At 43.7% G+C, this 18947-nt stretch overlaps 2 protein-coding genes across 2 annotated transcripts in view; both read right to left on the bottom strand.

Annotated features, from left to right (window-relative positions):
• LOC308083149 (Golgi apparatus protein 1-like) overlaps window positions 1-18947 on the bottom strand; it is a gene marked incomplete at its 5' end in the record, with an annotated part of 48267 nt that overhangs the window by 16246 nt on the left and 13074 nt on the right. The window contains 7 exons of the mRNA XM_080425311.1: window positions 1527-1744; window positions 3245-3431; window positions 3558-3629; window positions 4077-4277; window positions 10854-11069; window positions 12018-12104; window positions 14348-14377. Coding sequence (XP_080281437.1) covers window positions 1527-1744; window positions 3245-3431; window positions 3558-3629; window positions 4077-4277; window positions 10854-11069; window positions 12018-12104; window positions 14348-14377 — 1011 coding nt within the window. The remainder of the gene's footprint in view (window positions 1-1526; window positions 1745-3244; window positions 3432-3557; window positions 3630-4076; window positions 4278-10853; window positions 11070-12017; window positions 12105-14347; window positions 14378-18947) is intronic.
• On the bottom strand, window positions 7051-8034 carry LOC308080618 (aminoacyl tRNA synthase complex-interacting multifunctional protein 2-like; the record flags this gene model as incomplete). Its single annotated transcript, XM_080422510.1, has 1 exon — window positions 7051-8034. The coding sequence occupies one exon, from the start codon at window positions 8032-8034 to the stop codon at window positions 7051-7053; it is 984 nt and encodes a 327-aa protein (XP_080278636.1).

The raw sequence follows: 18947 nt of genomic DNA on the forward strand, positions 1-18947 counted from the left end.
TCCTTCTCTCCTTCTCCTCCTCCTCGGAGGAGAAGGAGAACGCGGAGAGGCGGGGCTTTGATGCGCCGAGCGGACCTGTCTTTTGTTGTTCCCCCCCACATAGCAACCAGGAAGCTACGCTAGGGGAACCATAATATCTATGAGGGGAACGCTGAACACGCGTTCACACGCACACGCTTGTCCATGACGGAGGCGCGCCGATTTAGTGGAGCTTGAGGCCGAGGAAGTGCGCCCTCGCGCCTCCAGGCGCGAGTGCCCGCACTGACCGGCCGACGCTCCACTAGTCGACTCAGCGCCGTTTGATTTGTAAACCGATAGGGACAGAATAGTTCTTTTCATGGATCACTGTGTGTGTGTGTGTGTGTGTGTGTGTGTGTGTGTGTGTGTCAGGGAGAAAGTAAAACAAAAGCCAGAACACAATAAAAGTATCTAAACAGTCCTGCTTTCAATAAACCAAAAAAAGCATGAGCGCGTGCGCGTGTGTGCGTGTGTGTGTGTGTGTGTGTGTGTGTGTGTGTGTGACTGTGTGTGTGTGTGTGTGTGGCCATATATGTTTGTGCACAAGCCTGGCTTGTGGCTCCCTCTAGTGCTGGGTGGGTGGTAAAAACGAGCGCGCTTTCTTCAATCGTACTGGTTCTCCAATCATACTGTAACATATATACACCATTGCTTTAAAAAAAAAAATGTATTCATGTCGTCTTCTTTTATTCTATATACCAGAGTGTATAATTTGTCATACATTTTAATTGTTATGTCAAGTGCCTTATGATATTGGTTTTGAAAAGTGTTATATAAATCAAGTTATACATTTGAGGTTAATATTATGACCTCATCAATTCAATCAAGTAATACATTTGCTATTAACTGATTCACTGCCAATCACGTAGATCTACGCGGACCTATTTAAAGCCGCCACGTGCCAGTCGCGTAGATCTACGTGAACTAAAAAAAAATATATATTTTTTATTTTGTTTTTATTTATTTATTTTCCAATTTGACTAAAAGACCAAGGAGATGATTTTTCGAAGATCTAGACTCCTATCCACTTCCTTGTTAACTTAAAACTAAAAAATTCTGTATCTCGGCTCCTGAGTACTTTTTTTTTTTCAATGAAAAATCTCTGGCACTGGCTAAAGAAATATGAAAATACCTCTGGCAGTTAATGGGTTAATATTATGACCTCACCAATTCAATTTCCTGTGCATATATTGTACTTTCCAAAATGACATGATCAAAAGAGCGCTAGCCAAACACAAACAGCCATGGAGTGTTCTCATGTATCTATGCATCTGACTTTACTTGCTCTGGGAAGAGTTCCTAACAGCCCCCCAACAGGTATACTACATCACTGTTGATTGTGAAGCTGAAAGATGGAAACTGAGGTCTTTGTCAAAAAGAAATGTGTTTTTTTAACAGAAATGTTGAGCAAAATAAATTTTATTTCTGCTCTTTCCACTCAGCTTTTATACTTCAAATTCGAGTTGCATAAAAACAGATGGATGGAAGTCTGAAAACCTCGTCCTCACCGCGTTCTGACAGGGTGCGTCCATGGTGCTGCCCTTCTCCCCTCGGCCCAGTCTCATCAGACAGTGGAGGGTGCGCCCCTTGCGGTGCAGTCCAGAGCAATGGGCCTCGATCTCTGTGCGGCAGTGGAGCACGATCTCCGGACTCAGAGAGAAGTCCTCCATCAGCATCCTTCTGTAGTCCAACATCTCCCCCTGACACTCCCCGGTCACAGCACGACCTGGACACCCACACACAGGGAAAAGTATTCATTCATGGCTGCCATGACCCATGGGCACCCAAGCTCCAATGCAGCTCACACAGTGTTTACATTCAACTATGGCTGCAAGTATTGATTGTTTTATTAGCCGTTATTCTATACTTTTTTATAATTAATCAAACAATCGAGAAGCGAGGTTTTATTATATACCACTCGTTGCTGTCCGGCAGGAACCAGCTAACTCCATTTGACGCTTTTGCATTTTTTTTTCCATAAATCAGTGCTATTGAACACCCTTTACGTCTGTGTGTTGATAAAAAAATATTGAACCAATGAAAAGTATTAAAAAGTGCTTCTGACAAAAGCAGCTAACTCCATTGGATCCTCAAACTTTCTGCTAAACCAGCCAACTCCACCAAAGGGGGGTGGAGTTAGCTGGTTTTGCTGACTCCAGGCTCCACCCCCTTTTGACCTCCGACTTCATTGTGAGCTTTGAGGTCCATTCGGCTGTTCTAATCAATGATGAACAAAACCTCCTAACTCTTTTCTTTTTTTTTTCATTTCCTGAAAAATGAACATTTTGGAGTTAGCTGGTTCCTGCCGGACAGCAGAGATATATATCAATGAATCAACACTAGTACATTCAAATAGAATTTTCATAATCCACTAAATCAATTATTCTGACTAGCCACTTAAACCCTATTTCATACTTTGTCGTACAACGGTGTCACGTAAAAAAATAGTGAAAATAGCAGATCTGCAAGCTCACAAGCTCGCATTGCGAGTTTGTCGATCGGCTATTTTTTAACATGTATAATTTTATTAAAATCAAATGTCGAAGGGGCACGGTGGCGCAGTCGGACCTGGACCGTGGCTTAGCGGTCCGGCCACCTAGGCTCTAAAGTAGCCTGACAGTGCATCGCGGGTTCGAGTCCCGTTCCCGACGATCTTTACTGCACGTCTCTCGCCATCTCTCTCTCTGTTTCCTATCCATCTCCACTATAAATCAGCCATGCAAACAGCTCCAAGGTGAAAAAGGTGACAAAATGTTTTTTCATGTCATTTTCGGGTCAGGTGACTCACAATTGCCAATTGATTCAAAACAGCTATTGCAGTTTGCATGTCTGATAAATAAAAGGCAGAAAAGTCCCCAAAAAATCAAAAAAAAATCACACCCAGTGTGAAGTGGGCGGTGTGGTCATCACAGTGGTCATCATAGTGATGGAAGCTCACTAGTGATGGAATTTTGGAAGTGCATAATCCTATTTATAGGTTATTAATGTCATCATGTGTCTCGCTAGCCAATCACAGTGCTGAATAGAGTCAGCCAATAGAGTCAGCCAATCACAGTACAGCTAGGGGTGTAATAATGGGCCAATCACAGTGCAGGAAACTAATACTAACGAGGTGTCCCAACCCCACTTATAGGGGCAGCTACACCGCCCAAAAATGAATAAAAAAAATCACTACGTTCGATTAACTGTGGCACCCCTACTGTGTATTCAACATGCATCCACCCACCTCTGTGCACGGCGGACTCCAGGCAGAGCAGCAGGTAGGAGAGCCGCGCCTCGCGGGCTCTGGGCAGGCTGGTGTCCAGATTACAACGATAGCGCCTCAGGTCTGACTTGCACGCCTTGGCCAGAGAATAGCTCACCTTGTAGTCCTGAGCTATCAGCTTCTGACGAGTGGTCAATGCATCTCGACACTGTCACGCACACGCACACACAATATCATCACCATTACGAGTAAAGAATTCAGTCTTAACGATAATCTAGATGAACTGGATCAGTTGCATTTTCAGGACCAATGACATGAATGTGCCAGATCATACCTTCTCTGACATGGCCTCTTCAAACTTGTGGTTGAACAGACACTTGTACACCTTCCCTTCACCAGCCAGGGTCTGATGACACACAAGAGGAAATAACTAAGTAAGTAACAAGGTCAACAATGACACACACACACACACACACACACACACAATCAGAGATAGGTGACAACAGATAGAGACAGACAAGAGATTGAGACAGAGGTGATTCATTCATATCTTAAGAAGTTTCAAATTAGACTAATTCAACATTGACAGAAATAGCAGAACTACGACAACAAAATTACCGCGAAGAGATTTGGTGTACAGAGAAAAAAGGAGCGGACCAAGTATAGACCCCTAGGGGACTCCAGTCATCAAAGTACATAGGGTTTAAGTGGTGAAGAAGAGAGAGAGAGAGAAGGAATGAAAGTCAGAGAAAGAAAAGCGTGTGTGTGTTTGTGTGTGAGTGCGTGCGCGCGTGCGTGTGTGTGTGAGAGAGAGATAGAGCTACAGAGGTCAGAGGTGGCCGTCGTGTCGTACGTTCTCACAGAAGCGCTCACGGTCGTCCCTGCAAGCGAAGTACAGATGTCGGTCCAGGTGGAAGTCGTCGGAGGACAGCTCCGCCACGCGCATCGTGGACCTCCTGCAGTCTTCTGTGATGGAGTGCTCCTCCTTCTCCTCGGCCTCCTTCACCAACGCTTTCTCCAGACAGGCGATCACCTCCCCCTGAGAATGGACGTCCTAGTGGAGACACAAGACAAAGAGTAAAGTGTCCATCAGAGGCACGCTTCAAAACGGGGGGAAAAGAGGGCGCATTCGAAGGGTGCATTTGAGGGGTCTTCTACGACGGTGGTTCTCAACCTTTTCAGGCAAACCCTCCAAAATATTCATATTTGAATTGGGGACCCCCCACCCTACCCTGAGAAGCACTTGGAATGTAGGAGTTGATTACATTTACATTTACGTTGATTACATTTAGATGCCTCAATAGAGGCCAAAAGAGGAGGTAGTACCAGTTTCCCGGTAGACAGACGACCCCCCTCCCCTTTTTTGAATATATATTCTTTTCATGCTTTTTTTGTACATAGTGGTATTTTTTCTCTGTATTTTTATGTTGATATTTGAACTGTTTGGTTGCTACTATATATGTCTATGAAATTAATACCAAGGACCCCAACGGAAACAATTCCGCAAGGACTTTTTTGGTCGGACCTTTTAGACAAAAAGTATTATAAATGTAACCATATGTTTTACATTCCTTTTGCCTAATAACATTTTCAATCAATCAATCAATCGATACGTGGATATTCGAAAATAGCAGATCTACAAGTTCACAACGCCTCGTAGATCGGCTATAGTATAGTTTGTTGATGACTTTTTATGCTATAAACTGGGGACCCCACCCAAATCATGTGGGGACCCCCCTGGGGGTCTCGGCCCACAGGTTGAGAACCACTGTTCTACGAAATGGGACAGCCCTTGGCGCACGTCTGTGATGCAATCGCCCTTCAAATCCGCACTTCAGAGGGTCCAACCCCTGAATTGAGACACAGCTTCTGTTTGGAGGAGTAGGTTGTTTGCTTTAATGAACTGGTATACCTATAAGTGGCCACTGAGTGTATAATAATTATATAACTAATAATGAGACTTGTCTGTTTGTATATAACGTATGTAATTCTGCACACATTTGTCCACCGAGGGTGATGAAAAAATAAAAATAAAAGAGGGTGATGAAAATGGCCAAAACAAACTAGTGCAATCTTGGGCTGAAATACACTATCAGACTCCCATTTGAAAGGCGATGAGCCACCAGTCTGAACTAAGCACACCTCCAGGTAGCCTTATTTTACGAGGACATATATAGTATTTACTCACTTATAGTCAGGGAATATTATCAGAATAATGTCATATCTAGGAATAAATTCCTTACCAAGGCGGCCCAAATCTCAATGGGCTTTTTACACAAAAAAATTACCTGGAAAAGGTTGGCTATGGCCATTTTTAGCCCAAGGAGTGGTTTTGGTGCAAAACAAATGATTGCAATGGATTCAGAATCATAAAAACACCCTAGTTTGACCCCTCACATGCTACTTAAAACAGGAAAAAAAATAGATTTTTCCCCCCGCATAAGGTTATGGTGGGTACCCCAACTTTCAGCAGCTGTCAAAAATTCCCCTAGGGAAACTGCATTTCAGTCTGTGAGATGTGTTACTAGACACCTTTACAAACACATTGGTGAAGACATTTCTTGGTAAGGAATTTATTCCCAGATTTTTGAAATATCCCCTGACTATTAGCTTATTGATACATTATAAATACTCAAAGTCCTCTATGTTCCTCAGTCAAGATGAATGTGAAAAAGGATTTAAATTCAATCATTAATTAGGCACCAGCCTACTCAGGGCCCACGCAAGTCGGGATGATGTAAGTTGGGAATGCAAGTTGGGAATGTATGTCCCACACAGTTATAATAGCTGTTGTACCCGTTCTCACAGTACTGTGTAATGGTAACCACTATCACACAACCGATGGACTAAATGATTTCTCTCTGACATAACTACGAGAAACATACTTTGTTTTCTACATTTTATTACTGAACGATGACTCATCTCAGAGTTCTTTGGCTGGCTTAATAGCTGCAAAGAAAGTATTTATAATGAGTTGGAAGGCTCATATGCTCAGTTATTAGTTGTGCTTCTATGGAGGTCCTAAGATTAGAAGCCTCTATTGCTCAAGCAAAAGGATTGAAGACAGAATCTATTCCATCTTCTACCATTGTGGACCACAAGGTCCAATATTTAACGCCTAAACATTTGAATGATTTAGGAAAGAAACTGCTACAAAATATGACTTTTGTCCATACTGCACATATATATCACACCTGTAACTTCTACTTGGGGGTCTTGGGCGCAAGGTGGGTTGGAGATGAACAGTGTACACAGGTTATTAAACAGCATTAGTATTAACAGTTAATTCATGAATAATTAATGAATATAAATACACAATAATTTGCCTAGGATCCCTTTTCTTACAGGAGAGCAGCAGGGTGGAAACACATGACATTACTGTATTTTAACCATCCACCATATTGCTTCCCTCCTTATTTAAACCACTTAAGCACCTACAGTATATACTTTGCCGTAGGACTAATAGCGAAAATAGCTCATCTACAAGCTCACAATGAGTCTATTTTTTTATTTTTTTAAAAGATATTCTTGGGGGCTTTTTCTGCCTTTATTGATAGTTTACAGTAGACTGAGAGGAAATGGGGAGAGAGATGGGGGGGTGATACGCAGTAACGGTCGTCAGGATTGGGAGTCGAACCCGCAACACGCCATCAGGCTGGATTACCAGCCTATTTTTTAAACATTTTCTAAATCTTTAAACATTTGCTTGTACCCAAAATAGGGATGCCGGGTTGTTAATGCATCACTGAACTGACAAACATGGCAGATGTATTTGGATATTCTAATGCAGTCTTTCTTTCTCTGTACCGCAGAGCAGCAGAGCTCGCTCAACGACAGCGATCTAAGGCAGGACTCTGGTCTCGACAGTGGGACACATTGGTCACCGCAGCAGAAGCCTGGTGGAAGATACCCAGATCGTCACAGGCCTTGAGCCACCGTTGGACGTTAGCCGCGGAGGAGGCCAGTCCACACCGCAGAACACAGCAGTAGCAGGCGATGTCTGCCAAGGTAAACTCCGATCCCGCCACCCAAGCGCCACGGCCCAGGGCGGCGTTAAGGGCACGGAGCACAGCGGCCCGCAGCCCGCCGCTGCCCTCGGCCAGCTCGAAGAACGCCTTGTCCACCCAGCTGTCCACCAGCGTGGCGAGGGCTGGGTCGCTAGGGCACTCTGCCAGCAGCTGGAACAGGAAGCGTGCCACGTTGGCCTCACCCGCGATGGGGCACATTTTCTGGATGCAGAACTTCATCTGCAGCTTGGGGACGTCTTTCCATACGAGGGTGAAACCCACCTGGAAGCGCTGGCGGTCGTGGCTGTCAGGGTGGCGGCGCGTGCCGAGGAAGGAGAGCAGATTTGGGGGGACGCCGGACACCGAGGAGTGGACGTAAACAGTGGACAACACCCGGTAGCGCTGGCTAAGCAGCGTGTGGAGGACCAGCAGGGTCAAGGGTGGCGGCTGCGCCGGGTTGGCGTTTATGACAATGTCACGGAGAGCGCCCAGGTCCTTGCCCAGTAGCGTATCGAGGTCTGCGGTGGTGCCGCTGAAGGGGGCGGTTGTGGTGGGGGACCCGGGGCTGTCAGTGGCGGAGAGGCTAACCGCCAGGTCCTGGTCGGCATCGGGGCTGGTCACAGTCTTGACCAGTCCCTCCGCGGCCACCTTCAGCTCGGACAGCTTCTGCATGATCTGATCCTGACGAGTCTCCAGCATTTTAATGGGGTCTTGGTGGATATTTGGTAACTTGTACATGATATCATTATCGAGAAAATCTACCTTTATTTCACCACAGACAGGCATTAACTGGTACATGGGCATGGTGCCAATATTATGTTGACAAATACTTTAAGGTTGTAGCTCCTCTTCTTGAGCTGTTATTCCTGACAAAGCAGGTAGCCGACGGGCATGAGCCAAAGAAAGGAAGCAAGCCCCTCAATACGTGTTCAGGGTCTTGAATGAAGCGCCTCCGAGATTCCTGGGGTGAATTCACAGGGGTCTACTACTGCATATCAATACAGAGAAGTCAGTCGATGGGTCTGCACTATCACTGGCACTGCGGTGGCTTATAAACTTTGGGTGTGGCGCTCTTGGTGTCATGATGAGGGCAATGCCCAAATATGGAATTCCAAGTCAGACGTGCCCAAATACGGGGTCCATGATGTCAGAGTGGCCTCTTAAGCCCTGTACATGCTACTTCAGACAGGGAGGTAATAGATACCTGTTGCACCCGTCTGTTTGTCTGTGTCCCTTTTACTATTATTATTTAGTATTAGTATTTACCGGCCATTGACCGGTAAAAGTTTATTTGGCCGGTAATTATAAACACCACCGGCCACCGTGGCCGGTTGGGAAAATGGTGTTATTAGGCTATTTTATAATTTAAGCCTATTATTAATATTATTATTTGGATAAAGTAGTTGGCTACAAACAACCATTAAAATCATAATCATTTAAAGTTTTTATCATGATCTGACTGTGGTTTAATTCCCGACAGCCTGCTCTGCTGCGCGCTGCTGTTGTAGATTCGCCTATTCGTTGTACGATGGTGTCGCGCATTGAAAATATCAGAGCTACAAGCTCACAGCACGTTGCAACGCGCCGCGTTGTGAGCTTGTATGTCTGCTATTTTTGATACGCCACAACACAGCTGATAGACCTGCTGTGTCTCTTCCTAATCAGCCAGCGTGGTTCGCTCGCGTGTGTTGATAAACAGAACCGGGATTTTCCGAGGTGATAGAATCTGAACCAAACCGGACCCAATTGTCGATAAAGGGACCCGAACACGTGTGGGTCGTGGATATTATGCAAGCACAGTGACTGTCTGTCTGCAATGGATAAAGTGGTGAAAGTTGGGCGACGGTGTCGCGCATGGAAAGGCTCTGCCGCAGCTCGCCCCAAAACACCCTCGCCCCCATTTTTCAGGCGGACCAGCGGTTCTTGTATTCTTGTATTTGTTTTACTGAGGATAAGGGTAGAAATAGGTTTAGGATTAGGTATAGTTTTACTGAGGTTATGATTAGGAATAAGGTTAGGTTTAGGCATAGTTTACTGATATGTTTAGGAATACCAGGCGAATACAGCCGGATTTTCCCCGGGGCGACTGTGTATTGGGGCGAGCGGGTGGTATTCGTTGCGCAGCAGTTCACTCATGCCCACTTTATTCATTTCATTTTTGGCAAGCGACATCTCTGCATGATATAGTAGATCATATAATTTAGTTATCTATAAAAACAGGAACAGATCTGTGATTTATCTGTGATAAAGTGGAAAGAAGCGCAGCTCTAAAGTAACAAGGTGTAATGATCAGTTGGGTGCATGTATGCAGTACAAACGCGCATGTGACGTTAATTATAATATATGGCCGGTAAATGTATTCTTTGGCCGGTAAAATATAATCCTGCCGGCCCAAAAAATGCCTAGCGGAAACCCTGACTCATGTATGGTGATTTTCAGATTTAACTATATTTTTTGGTGATCCGCTGATACGACTGACTTTCCACTCTACCCATCACTTTGTGCACCAGAACAATCTCCTTATAGTCTATAGTAACCTCTGTGAGCTTGTGATGTTACAGAGCAATATCAGAGCGTGTACAACTGTCCGCACACCAGAATAGTTTCCATTGTAGAGATCTTTTTCTGCCTCTCCTGGGCATGTTTTTCTTTAGTGTTACTCCCCCACACCCCTCTTCTTTTCTCTTTCTGAAAACAACACAAATGATGGAGCTCGCACAAAAACGAATCTCACCCACTTTACACCTCTAGAACGTAATGTGACAATAACGTTGATTCCATTCTATACAGTGTATGGGGATGTTACGTTTCCATGGAGATTTTCAGGGCGCCTATGTTGCGTTTCCATGGAGAAAACCTCCATATATGGGCACGTTACGTTTGTGACACGCATGCATGTGTCCATCCACAAGGCAATTTTAATGCAGTTGTGCACAGATAGATTGTGTGCGTACAGGTCACATGTAATTGTATGTGTATATATTGATGTGCATTGGAACCTATTTTGATTCAGTGTGTATACTGTAATCCCTTTTTGGGGCGGGGGGGGGGGATTTCCGACACGCTGTATATTGTTCTTCTCTGCTATGATACTAAATGCAGTATAAATGCAATGCTTTGTCTCTACCGTTTGAAACATCTAATAAAATTGTGGTCACAAAAAGGCGCTCATCAATAAATGACATGCACACACAGGGCTGTCACAATTACAAATTTAAGTTGACGATTAATGAATGGCTCAAATAATTGCGTTTAACGATGTAATTGTGTTTCCGTCGTTGAAAATTAATGGAACATTATGAATAAAAAACTACATTTCTGTTTGGCTTTTAGCTTTTGTAAACAAAAGTTGCACAGGGTACATATGACAAATAACACATATATGACAAATAACACATATATGACAAATAACACATATATTTAATTACTTTGTACTTCAAGATAAACATTAATAGTGGAAAAATTGATCATATATTTTCAAAAAATGTCAAAAATAGTGAAAATATATGATTTCTTTTTATATGGAATTGATTATGACGATTATGCAAAAATAATTGCGATTATACAAAGTAATTGCGATTAGACGATTATGCAATGCTTGTGACAGGCCTGTCCACACATACCTTCTGTCCCGTGCTGATGCTGCCACAGTGCAGTCTGTTGATGTCCTCTTTGCATTTGTCCATGAAGCCACAGATGAGGCGGTAGTCGCTGAAGATGATGCCGGTCATCTTGGTGATGTACTGGTTGCACTGGTACTCGCTGATGTTGCCGCGGTGATCCACCAGACAAGACACCAGGTAGCCTCGCCCGCGCTCCTCCTCGTTGCACTCTTTTGTCTGCGGTGGCGTGGGAATTGAACACACGACAACGCCGAGGACAAAACACAGGTTTTAGGGCCGGGCAATTGAGCAAAAATATATCGAAAAACGAATTAAAGGATATCTAGAACCAATAACCCACTTAATCTTGCTCATGTAGGTTAACACATTCACTGCCAGGGGCTTTCTAATGCTGCCAGCATTTTTAAGCATTCTGACAAATTTTTCAAGAACCACAGAATATTTATCTCCAGTATGATCGATGCCCTGATGGTTGTTAACCCAATTAGGGCGGGAACCCCTATTTGTAACTATACCTTTCAGGATGGGAACCCCTTTTGGAGGAAATCAGTGCTTCCGTGAAAAAGAAAAATCATTGTGACCTCCCGTTCTCTTGTTATACCCAGTTGAAAATAGCACGTTTCGCCAAAAATACATTGTAAAAAAAAAAAAGGTACACAGGAGCCGAGATACAGGATTTTAAAGTAATAAGTTAACCAGGAAGTGAATGGAGCAGTAAATCTTCGGATGACGTTATCTTGGGTTCTGGAAGTTTTTCCCCAAAGATATTTTTTTAAATCACGGACACATCCGTGAATGGCGGTGAGCGGGTGGATTTTAAATCATGGATATGTCCGTCAATTGCAGTGAATGTGTTAATCAAATAATCGAGAAGACGTTTTTTTCTCAATGTGCCATGATACAACGCGTTGAGAGCCTGTTGCTATTTTCACGTTGGATTTTTTTAATGATCGTTTATTAGTCATAATTGAGGAAAAGGTTAAATCTTTTTACGTTTTAAAAGTTATATCGCCCAGCCCTACCAGGTTTAGGTTTTAGTGTTGGAGACTGGAGAGTGTAAATCATAATAATAACCCTCGGGAAAGTCAGAGTCTGTCATGATGACCCATGCTCTACACACAGAGCTCAACACCCAACCCTGGTGTGAGAGTACAGCAGACTGACCTCGGCGATGGTGCTCTTGCAGACCTCCATGGCCACCGACTCAAACTTGGGATCCGTGGTCAGATTGAGCTTGTAGTTCCATAGAAGCTGATGAGGAAAGACAGAGACAGGGGGGGAAAGGGGTTAGAAAAGTGATAGACGGAGGCAGAGGGAGAGAGAGAACGAGAGGGGGGGGGGGGGGGGGGAGAACAGAGAACAAGAGAAAGTTAGGGAAAGACAAAGAGAGGAGAAAGAGGGAGTAGAGCCAAATGTACACATCATACAACGCTCGCTGAAAGTTTTATTTTCAAATAACTATCAACAAAGAAAGTCATATGACGAAAGATTAACTGGGCTTCGGTCACAATGAGGTTAGGCAGTCAAGCAGGCGGCTTTGATGTGTTTGCCACTGATATCAGATTAAACTTTAGCGGTAGGATCAGCTAGACGGCAAAGCTCTAAAGCCAATGGGATCTCTGAAACGGACAGTTTGAAATCCAACAGTGCTCAATGCCAATTGAATGCTGGTCAACTAAGCTTGTGGATTCAACCGTGGGTGTAAGCCAGGTTCTCAAACATTTTAAATTTCAAGGACGCCCATAACTCTGAGAGTTACAGACCAGTAAAGGTCCATTTGGAGAACGCCACCAAGGTACTTTGAGAACCACTGGTGTGTAAGCTATTCATTTTCTAAAAATGACAACACCTGTACCCAAATTCCATCATTATGTACTTGATGAAAAGCCAGTGAGGGTGCTCAAAATGTTGCATTGTCTTCATTAGGGGTGTGCCGATACACTAATTTCACGAAACGATACGATACGATATTGGGCTCACAACTTCGATACGATTTCGATACGCACTTTTTTATTATGAAAATATATAGGGGGGAGAAAAAAAGCAAATGCAAACAAATAATTCAGTTTTTGCATTATTCAGACATGCAAACTTGTAGCTTTTCAGCTACAATAGCCGTTTTGAATCCAAATAGGGCAATAGTGTGACACCTGACCCAAAAAAAAAACATGTTGTCACCCTTTTCACCTCGGGCTGTTTGCATGCCTGATTATTATTATTGTAAAAAAAATAAAAATAAAAAAATTCTCCCAAAACGATACATATCGTCACGAAAACGTATCGCGATATATCGCGGGACGATATATCGGCACACCCCTAGTCTTCATGTAGTTATGGAATAAGATTCCGTGAATTTATTGGGAGCACCAACAACAGTGCTGCAAGGCTCAACTGCAGAGATTGTAACTGGCACCCGTAGAACTGAAATAAACCACCAATAAAATCCTTCAACCCTGTAAGCGTGCGTGCGTGCGTGCGTGCGTGCGTGCGTGCGTGCGTGCGTGCGTGCGTGCGTGCGTGCGTGCGTGCGTGCGTGCGTGCTAGGGCATTCACAGAATAGTCGAATATTCGAATATCAAACCGACTATTCGACTATCAAACCACTATTCGACTATTCGAAAAAAAAAAAAAAAAAAAAAAAGCATTTTTTTTTTTTTTTTAAAGATTTTTTTGTTTTAGTGGCTTTTCTAGAGCAGACATGCAGCTGTGAGCTCTGGTGTGACGTCAACTCGCATTCCTTGAGTCGAGTCATCAATGCCATTGAAAAAAAAAAAAAAAAAAAAATTATTTTTTATAATCAAACCGAATAATCGACTATTCGAATACTTTTGGGTCGAATAATTCGAATATCATAAATCACTATTCGTTAATGCCCTAGTGCGTGCGTGTGTGTGTATGCGTGGGTGTCCTCCGATGTGTGTGTGTGTGTCAATACGGTACTGTATGTAGCATGTTTCTGTGTATGAGAGAAGGTGTGAGGGTGTGCGCCTGTACTGTGTGGGCATTGGTGTGAGTATGTGCGAGCGTGAGTGCTTTTGTGTTGAGCATGAGAGAGAGGTTTTAACTGCCACCTGTAGAGCAGCAAAGCACTGCAATAAAAAATTAACGAGGTCTTTCAACCTTGACAGTGTGTGTGTGTGTGTGTGTGTGTGTGTGTGTGTGTGTGTGTGTGTGTGTGTGTGTGTGTGTGTGTGTGTGTGTGTGTGTGTGTGTGTGTGTGTGTGTGTGTGTGTGTGTGTCTTGACCACTCTTGGCCAGTGAACAGGTCAACCGGAGCAATGAAGTGACAGGTGAGTCAAAAGCTGTAACAGATCCTGCTTCGGTGTGATTTGTCCCAAGCTGGTTGAGGGTTTCAAACCAGCAAAAATTCCAATGTCAAGCCGCTTTCTCTGAACTCTAGGTTAACAGCCACCTCATATTCAGGCCAGGTCATTAAATGTACAAATATAACAATGTGATCAAAAGTAGGGGGTACTCTCAGGGGATGAACTTACATGGTTGCAGTCACTGGAGATCTCTGCATCCTGCAGAAACACAGAAAAGACAGACAGAGACACACACATAAATAGTTGTCAAACAATTTTTACAGCATGTATTAATTTGTTCACACAAACTTCTGATGCAAACCTTTTAGATACTGTTACTTTGAATTTAACCCAATTCAACTTTAATTTTATATTTTTACTGTGATTCGTTTTAAATTAGTTTCGTCTTATTATGGATTCTTTGTATGGCTATCACGTTGCTGTTGGTCATCCTCCATTGGAAACCACTGTTGGTCAACCCACTGTTGTTTTTAAATGTGCTATATATACACCAGTGGTTTTCACTGTTATTGATTAAGCATGGAAACTTGTATTGATAGCGAAACGTGTGTGTGTGTGTGTGTGTGTGTGTGTGTGTGTGTGTGTGTGTGTGTGTGTGTGTGTGTGTCATTTAACCCATTAAGACCTGAAGCGATTCTTTAAAAAAAATAAAATAAAAAGTTTTTTGAGAAAAAAATAATAATTCAAGATTTTTCAAAAATAGCAGATCTACAAGCTCGTAGCGCGGCTATTTTTTAATAGCCAAAGAAATCTAAAGTGACACAGATGCGTTCCAGGCCAAATGGGTTAATAATATTGTGTAATTTGAACATACACAAGGTGTTAACAGGATTGGAATGTTTACGAAAGAAGGAAATATAAATATTAGCCATCTTTTAGAGAAGGAAAGCTCTTTCAGGCTGGTGTGGTGATGTGTGTCTTAGTTGGAGCCTGTGGTTTAGAACAGAGGATGGCGAGCTGCATGAGAAAACCCCCAGAGGCAGAAAAAGCAAGCTCCATGCAATGAAAAAAACATTATTTTTTTTACAGCGTGGCACCTGAGGCGGTAAGCCGTCTAGAAGAGTATCCATCCATGTACAGTACACTATATCCCCCAAATGTTCTGTATGTCTGTCCGTGGCTAATCTTGCAAACACCAGTGCAAAATTCTTAGGCATGTTGCCAGTAGGCTAAGAAAGTCAATCCCCAAATATCTTTCACATTTTGAAATAATAACCTCCGATTATAATAACTAGACCATACCCGGTGAGGTGCGCAGGCAAAAGTAGTTGCAAACGTGGGGTTATTGCACGTCCTGTTGCGCGTCCCGTCCCGTAGGCCCCCCCCCCTCCTCTCGCGTGTCCCGTTGCGGCCCCCCCACCGGAGCCGTCCCCCGTCGCCAACACACACACACGCGCAACCCGTCGCGAGCACACACACACACACACGCACACGCACACGCACACACACACACCCTCATGCGGCCAGAGCTGTCCCCCGTCGCGAACACACATACGCGGCCGTCGCGCGAACACAAATAATGTACATTTTGACACGTGTCTCCCCAACGTGCATGCGCACGTGCGTGTCCGCGCATACACGGCCGCGGAGGCGAGTGTTCTGTGTGTGCAACAGTGTAACGCTGTGGGGCTGTAGATGCGACGCATGCGCAGTTTGATTGGCCAGCGTAAGCATGGCGACATTCTTTGACATAAAAATGCGAATAAACAGCAGAGATTTAGTGATATTGAAAAACGGGCTTCGCAGTCACATGCACATGGTAATGGTCAATGGCTGTGCGCAATTTGAGATCAATAGCTCCAGGCACTGAGGAGAACCGGGCAGAAACATTTTTGGGCTCAGAGGTTTGGGCTCACAGGTTTGGGCTCCACAAACAGGTGACGTGCATCACCGTTCCAATGACCAAAACTCAACTTCGGGATTACTCACACCCGGCATGGCAGACCCGTGAGCAGTGTGCACTGGTGTACACTCTGTAATAGAATGAAAATGTAAAAAGATAGACCAAATCGCAGGAGATGAAGTTAGCAGTTTATTTGTATAAAAGGAAGGTAAGAATTAAATGGTGTGAAAGACAGTGGCAACGTCGTCAGGTCCACAGATTGTCATGGCAGGGCCCGCGGAATGGGAGAAAAGGAGAAGGCAGGAGTCAAGCACACAATGTGCCATATATGTTAAATATGTGTTATGTACTGTAATACAGCATATAATATTATGATATAATAATGTATAATTATATGTAATAATATATAATAATATAATATATAACATAATTAATACAATATTTATCAGAGTATAAGATATAATATACATAATAATACATATTATTGTAATGTCTAATATTATGATATCTAACAGTTTATTGAAATAATAATTGTAATATGTAATTTATTTATATATAATAACATATATAACATGTATATATGGAATATATGTAAATCTCCATATAATATCCATATTCATATGTATATTATTTATGTAGATCCACCAGAGACGGTGGATCTACATAAATAATCCCTGTCGTTTTTTCATAAACCTGGTTGCTTGTTTCTCGCACACAATCTGGCAACACAGAAAGCAGTCGGTCGCGTCGCGAACCTCCCCCCCCACGCGCGCGCACACGCACACGCAGTCACGCACACACACACACACACACACACACACACACACACCGCACGCGAGCCAAAATCTGTGTCTGTCTGTCTGTCTCTCTCTCTCTCTGTTTCTCTTTCGCTCACCGTGTCTCTGCCAGTGTTGCCATGTCCTGTTATTGTAAGCGACTTTCAGCGAGCAGGAACGGAGGAAAATGCCTGTCTTAGAGGCTTTGTTTAGACGCTGGTGTGGGTAAAAATGTTTTGTTTGGCACGAAAATGACGGACATATCAGCGTGAGTGTGGTGGGAATACGGACTTTGCCGCGGTGACTGCGATGACGTAATGTGTAAGTACTCTTCGACATTTTTGGCTAACGCTAAACGGTGCCTTCCCCACACGTTAATGTGTGGGGAATTTACACACACACACACACACACACACACACACACACACACACACACACACACACACACACACACACACACACACACACACACACACACACACACACACACACACACACACACACACACACACACACACACACACACACACACACACACACACACACACACACACACACACACACACACACACACACACACACACACACACACACGAGCCGGCGCGAGCGAGCTGCGACGCGACGCATGCGCAGTTTGATCTCCCAAGACACCAAGACCCCAAGACAGACAGACCGACAGAGTTTACTCAAATTATATGTAAAGATATGGTCCCCAGCCCTGTGCTCCTTTTGGGGTATGTTTGTTTTTTACCAGGTTGCCAAACCTGGTCTATATCTACACTCGCTAGTAGTCACTTTTTCCTCATTGGCTGGTCCTTTTGCGTGACTTTTTTTCCTCATTGGCTGTTCATTTAGCCAATAAGGGCTCAATGTCCTCTCAGAATAAGGGATCTAAAGACGACCCACAATACTGTGTTCGGCCACTGTATGTATCTCTATGGTAAATGGCGCTGTTGCTAAAGTGTGGCCACCAAACAAACTATACAAGACGACGCACACAAGCCCTTACTGAGGCACACAAACTGATTTAGCTCAGTTCATAAACTATTTACTGCTATTTTGGCTGTTTTTGTTAGTCCACGAGCGAAAGGGTACAGGACCACGGTTCCATTTAGTTCCGTGAAAATTTGAAAATTTGTGCAAATCTTTGAATATATGTATTTTATTTTAAAGCGTTAGGATTTAGAAACAAAAAATGTAATCTGCCTCAGGTCTTAATGGGTTAAGACACTACAGTGGAGACGGGTAGAAACGGGGGGGCGGGGGGGGCTTGTAGCTGAGACGCGTTATTACAGTGAGTCTACGGCAGTGTAGTAGTGCCCAAGTCCTGGAAAAGATGCGCTGTGATTGGCCAGTTGTGTCAAATACAAGAACACTAAACATGATTTACGATTCTGTCCCATCGGGACGTAACTCGAACGGCGCCGAGTCGGCTGAAGCGGACTTCGCAAACGTGCAGGGACGCTGGAGAGAGCAACCTGGTATAATATGATTGTGCCACATCTTGTTTCACAGTACATTCGCACATACAGTAGGTGAAATTTGTCCTCTGCATTTAATCCATCCAAACTATTAGTGGCAGTGGGGCAAGTGTCATTAATATAGCTCCTGGGGAGCGGTTAAGGTTTTAAGTATCTTGCTCAGGGACACTTCAACACATAGACCAAGGGCCGGGGGGCTGGGGGAGCGAACCGGAAACCGTTCTGTTTTCCAGGCGGCCTCTCTGGTCTCTCGCCATTCAGTTATGGCTGCCCGTCATAGATCACATCATCTCATATCCACTGTCCTGCCGTCTCTCCATGTTTTGGCAAGAGTCAGTATGATGTCAGAGATTTAGAAGGAAGCCACAATGTTATTAAGTAGAACTATGTGTAACTGAATTTGTGGGCGCTTAATGCTATATCAATACATGACTCTATGTATAGATAGTATTAACCCATAAAGACCTGAGGCCGATACTACAAATGTCTTCTAAATCCTAACAGTTTTCTGAAAAAAGTATGTTTCTATATCAGTGGTTCTCAAACCATTCCATATGAAGGACCCCTAAAATTATATGTATTTGGCCGCCGAACCCGCCCTATCTAAAAAATATTTTGTACCAGGGACACCCAGAAGCAAAGATGTTAGTTAAAAATGTTTTAGTTAA

Source organism: Gymnoscopelus braueri, assembly GCF_963280865.1.
Source record: "Gymnoscopelus braueri genome assembly, chromosome: 1".
Lineage (NCBI taxonomy): Eukaryota > Metazoa > Chordata > Actinopteri > Myctophiformes > Myctophidae > Gymnoscopelus > Gymnoscopelus braueri.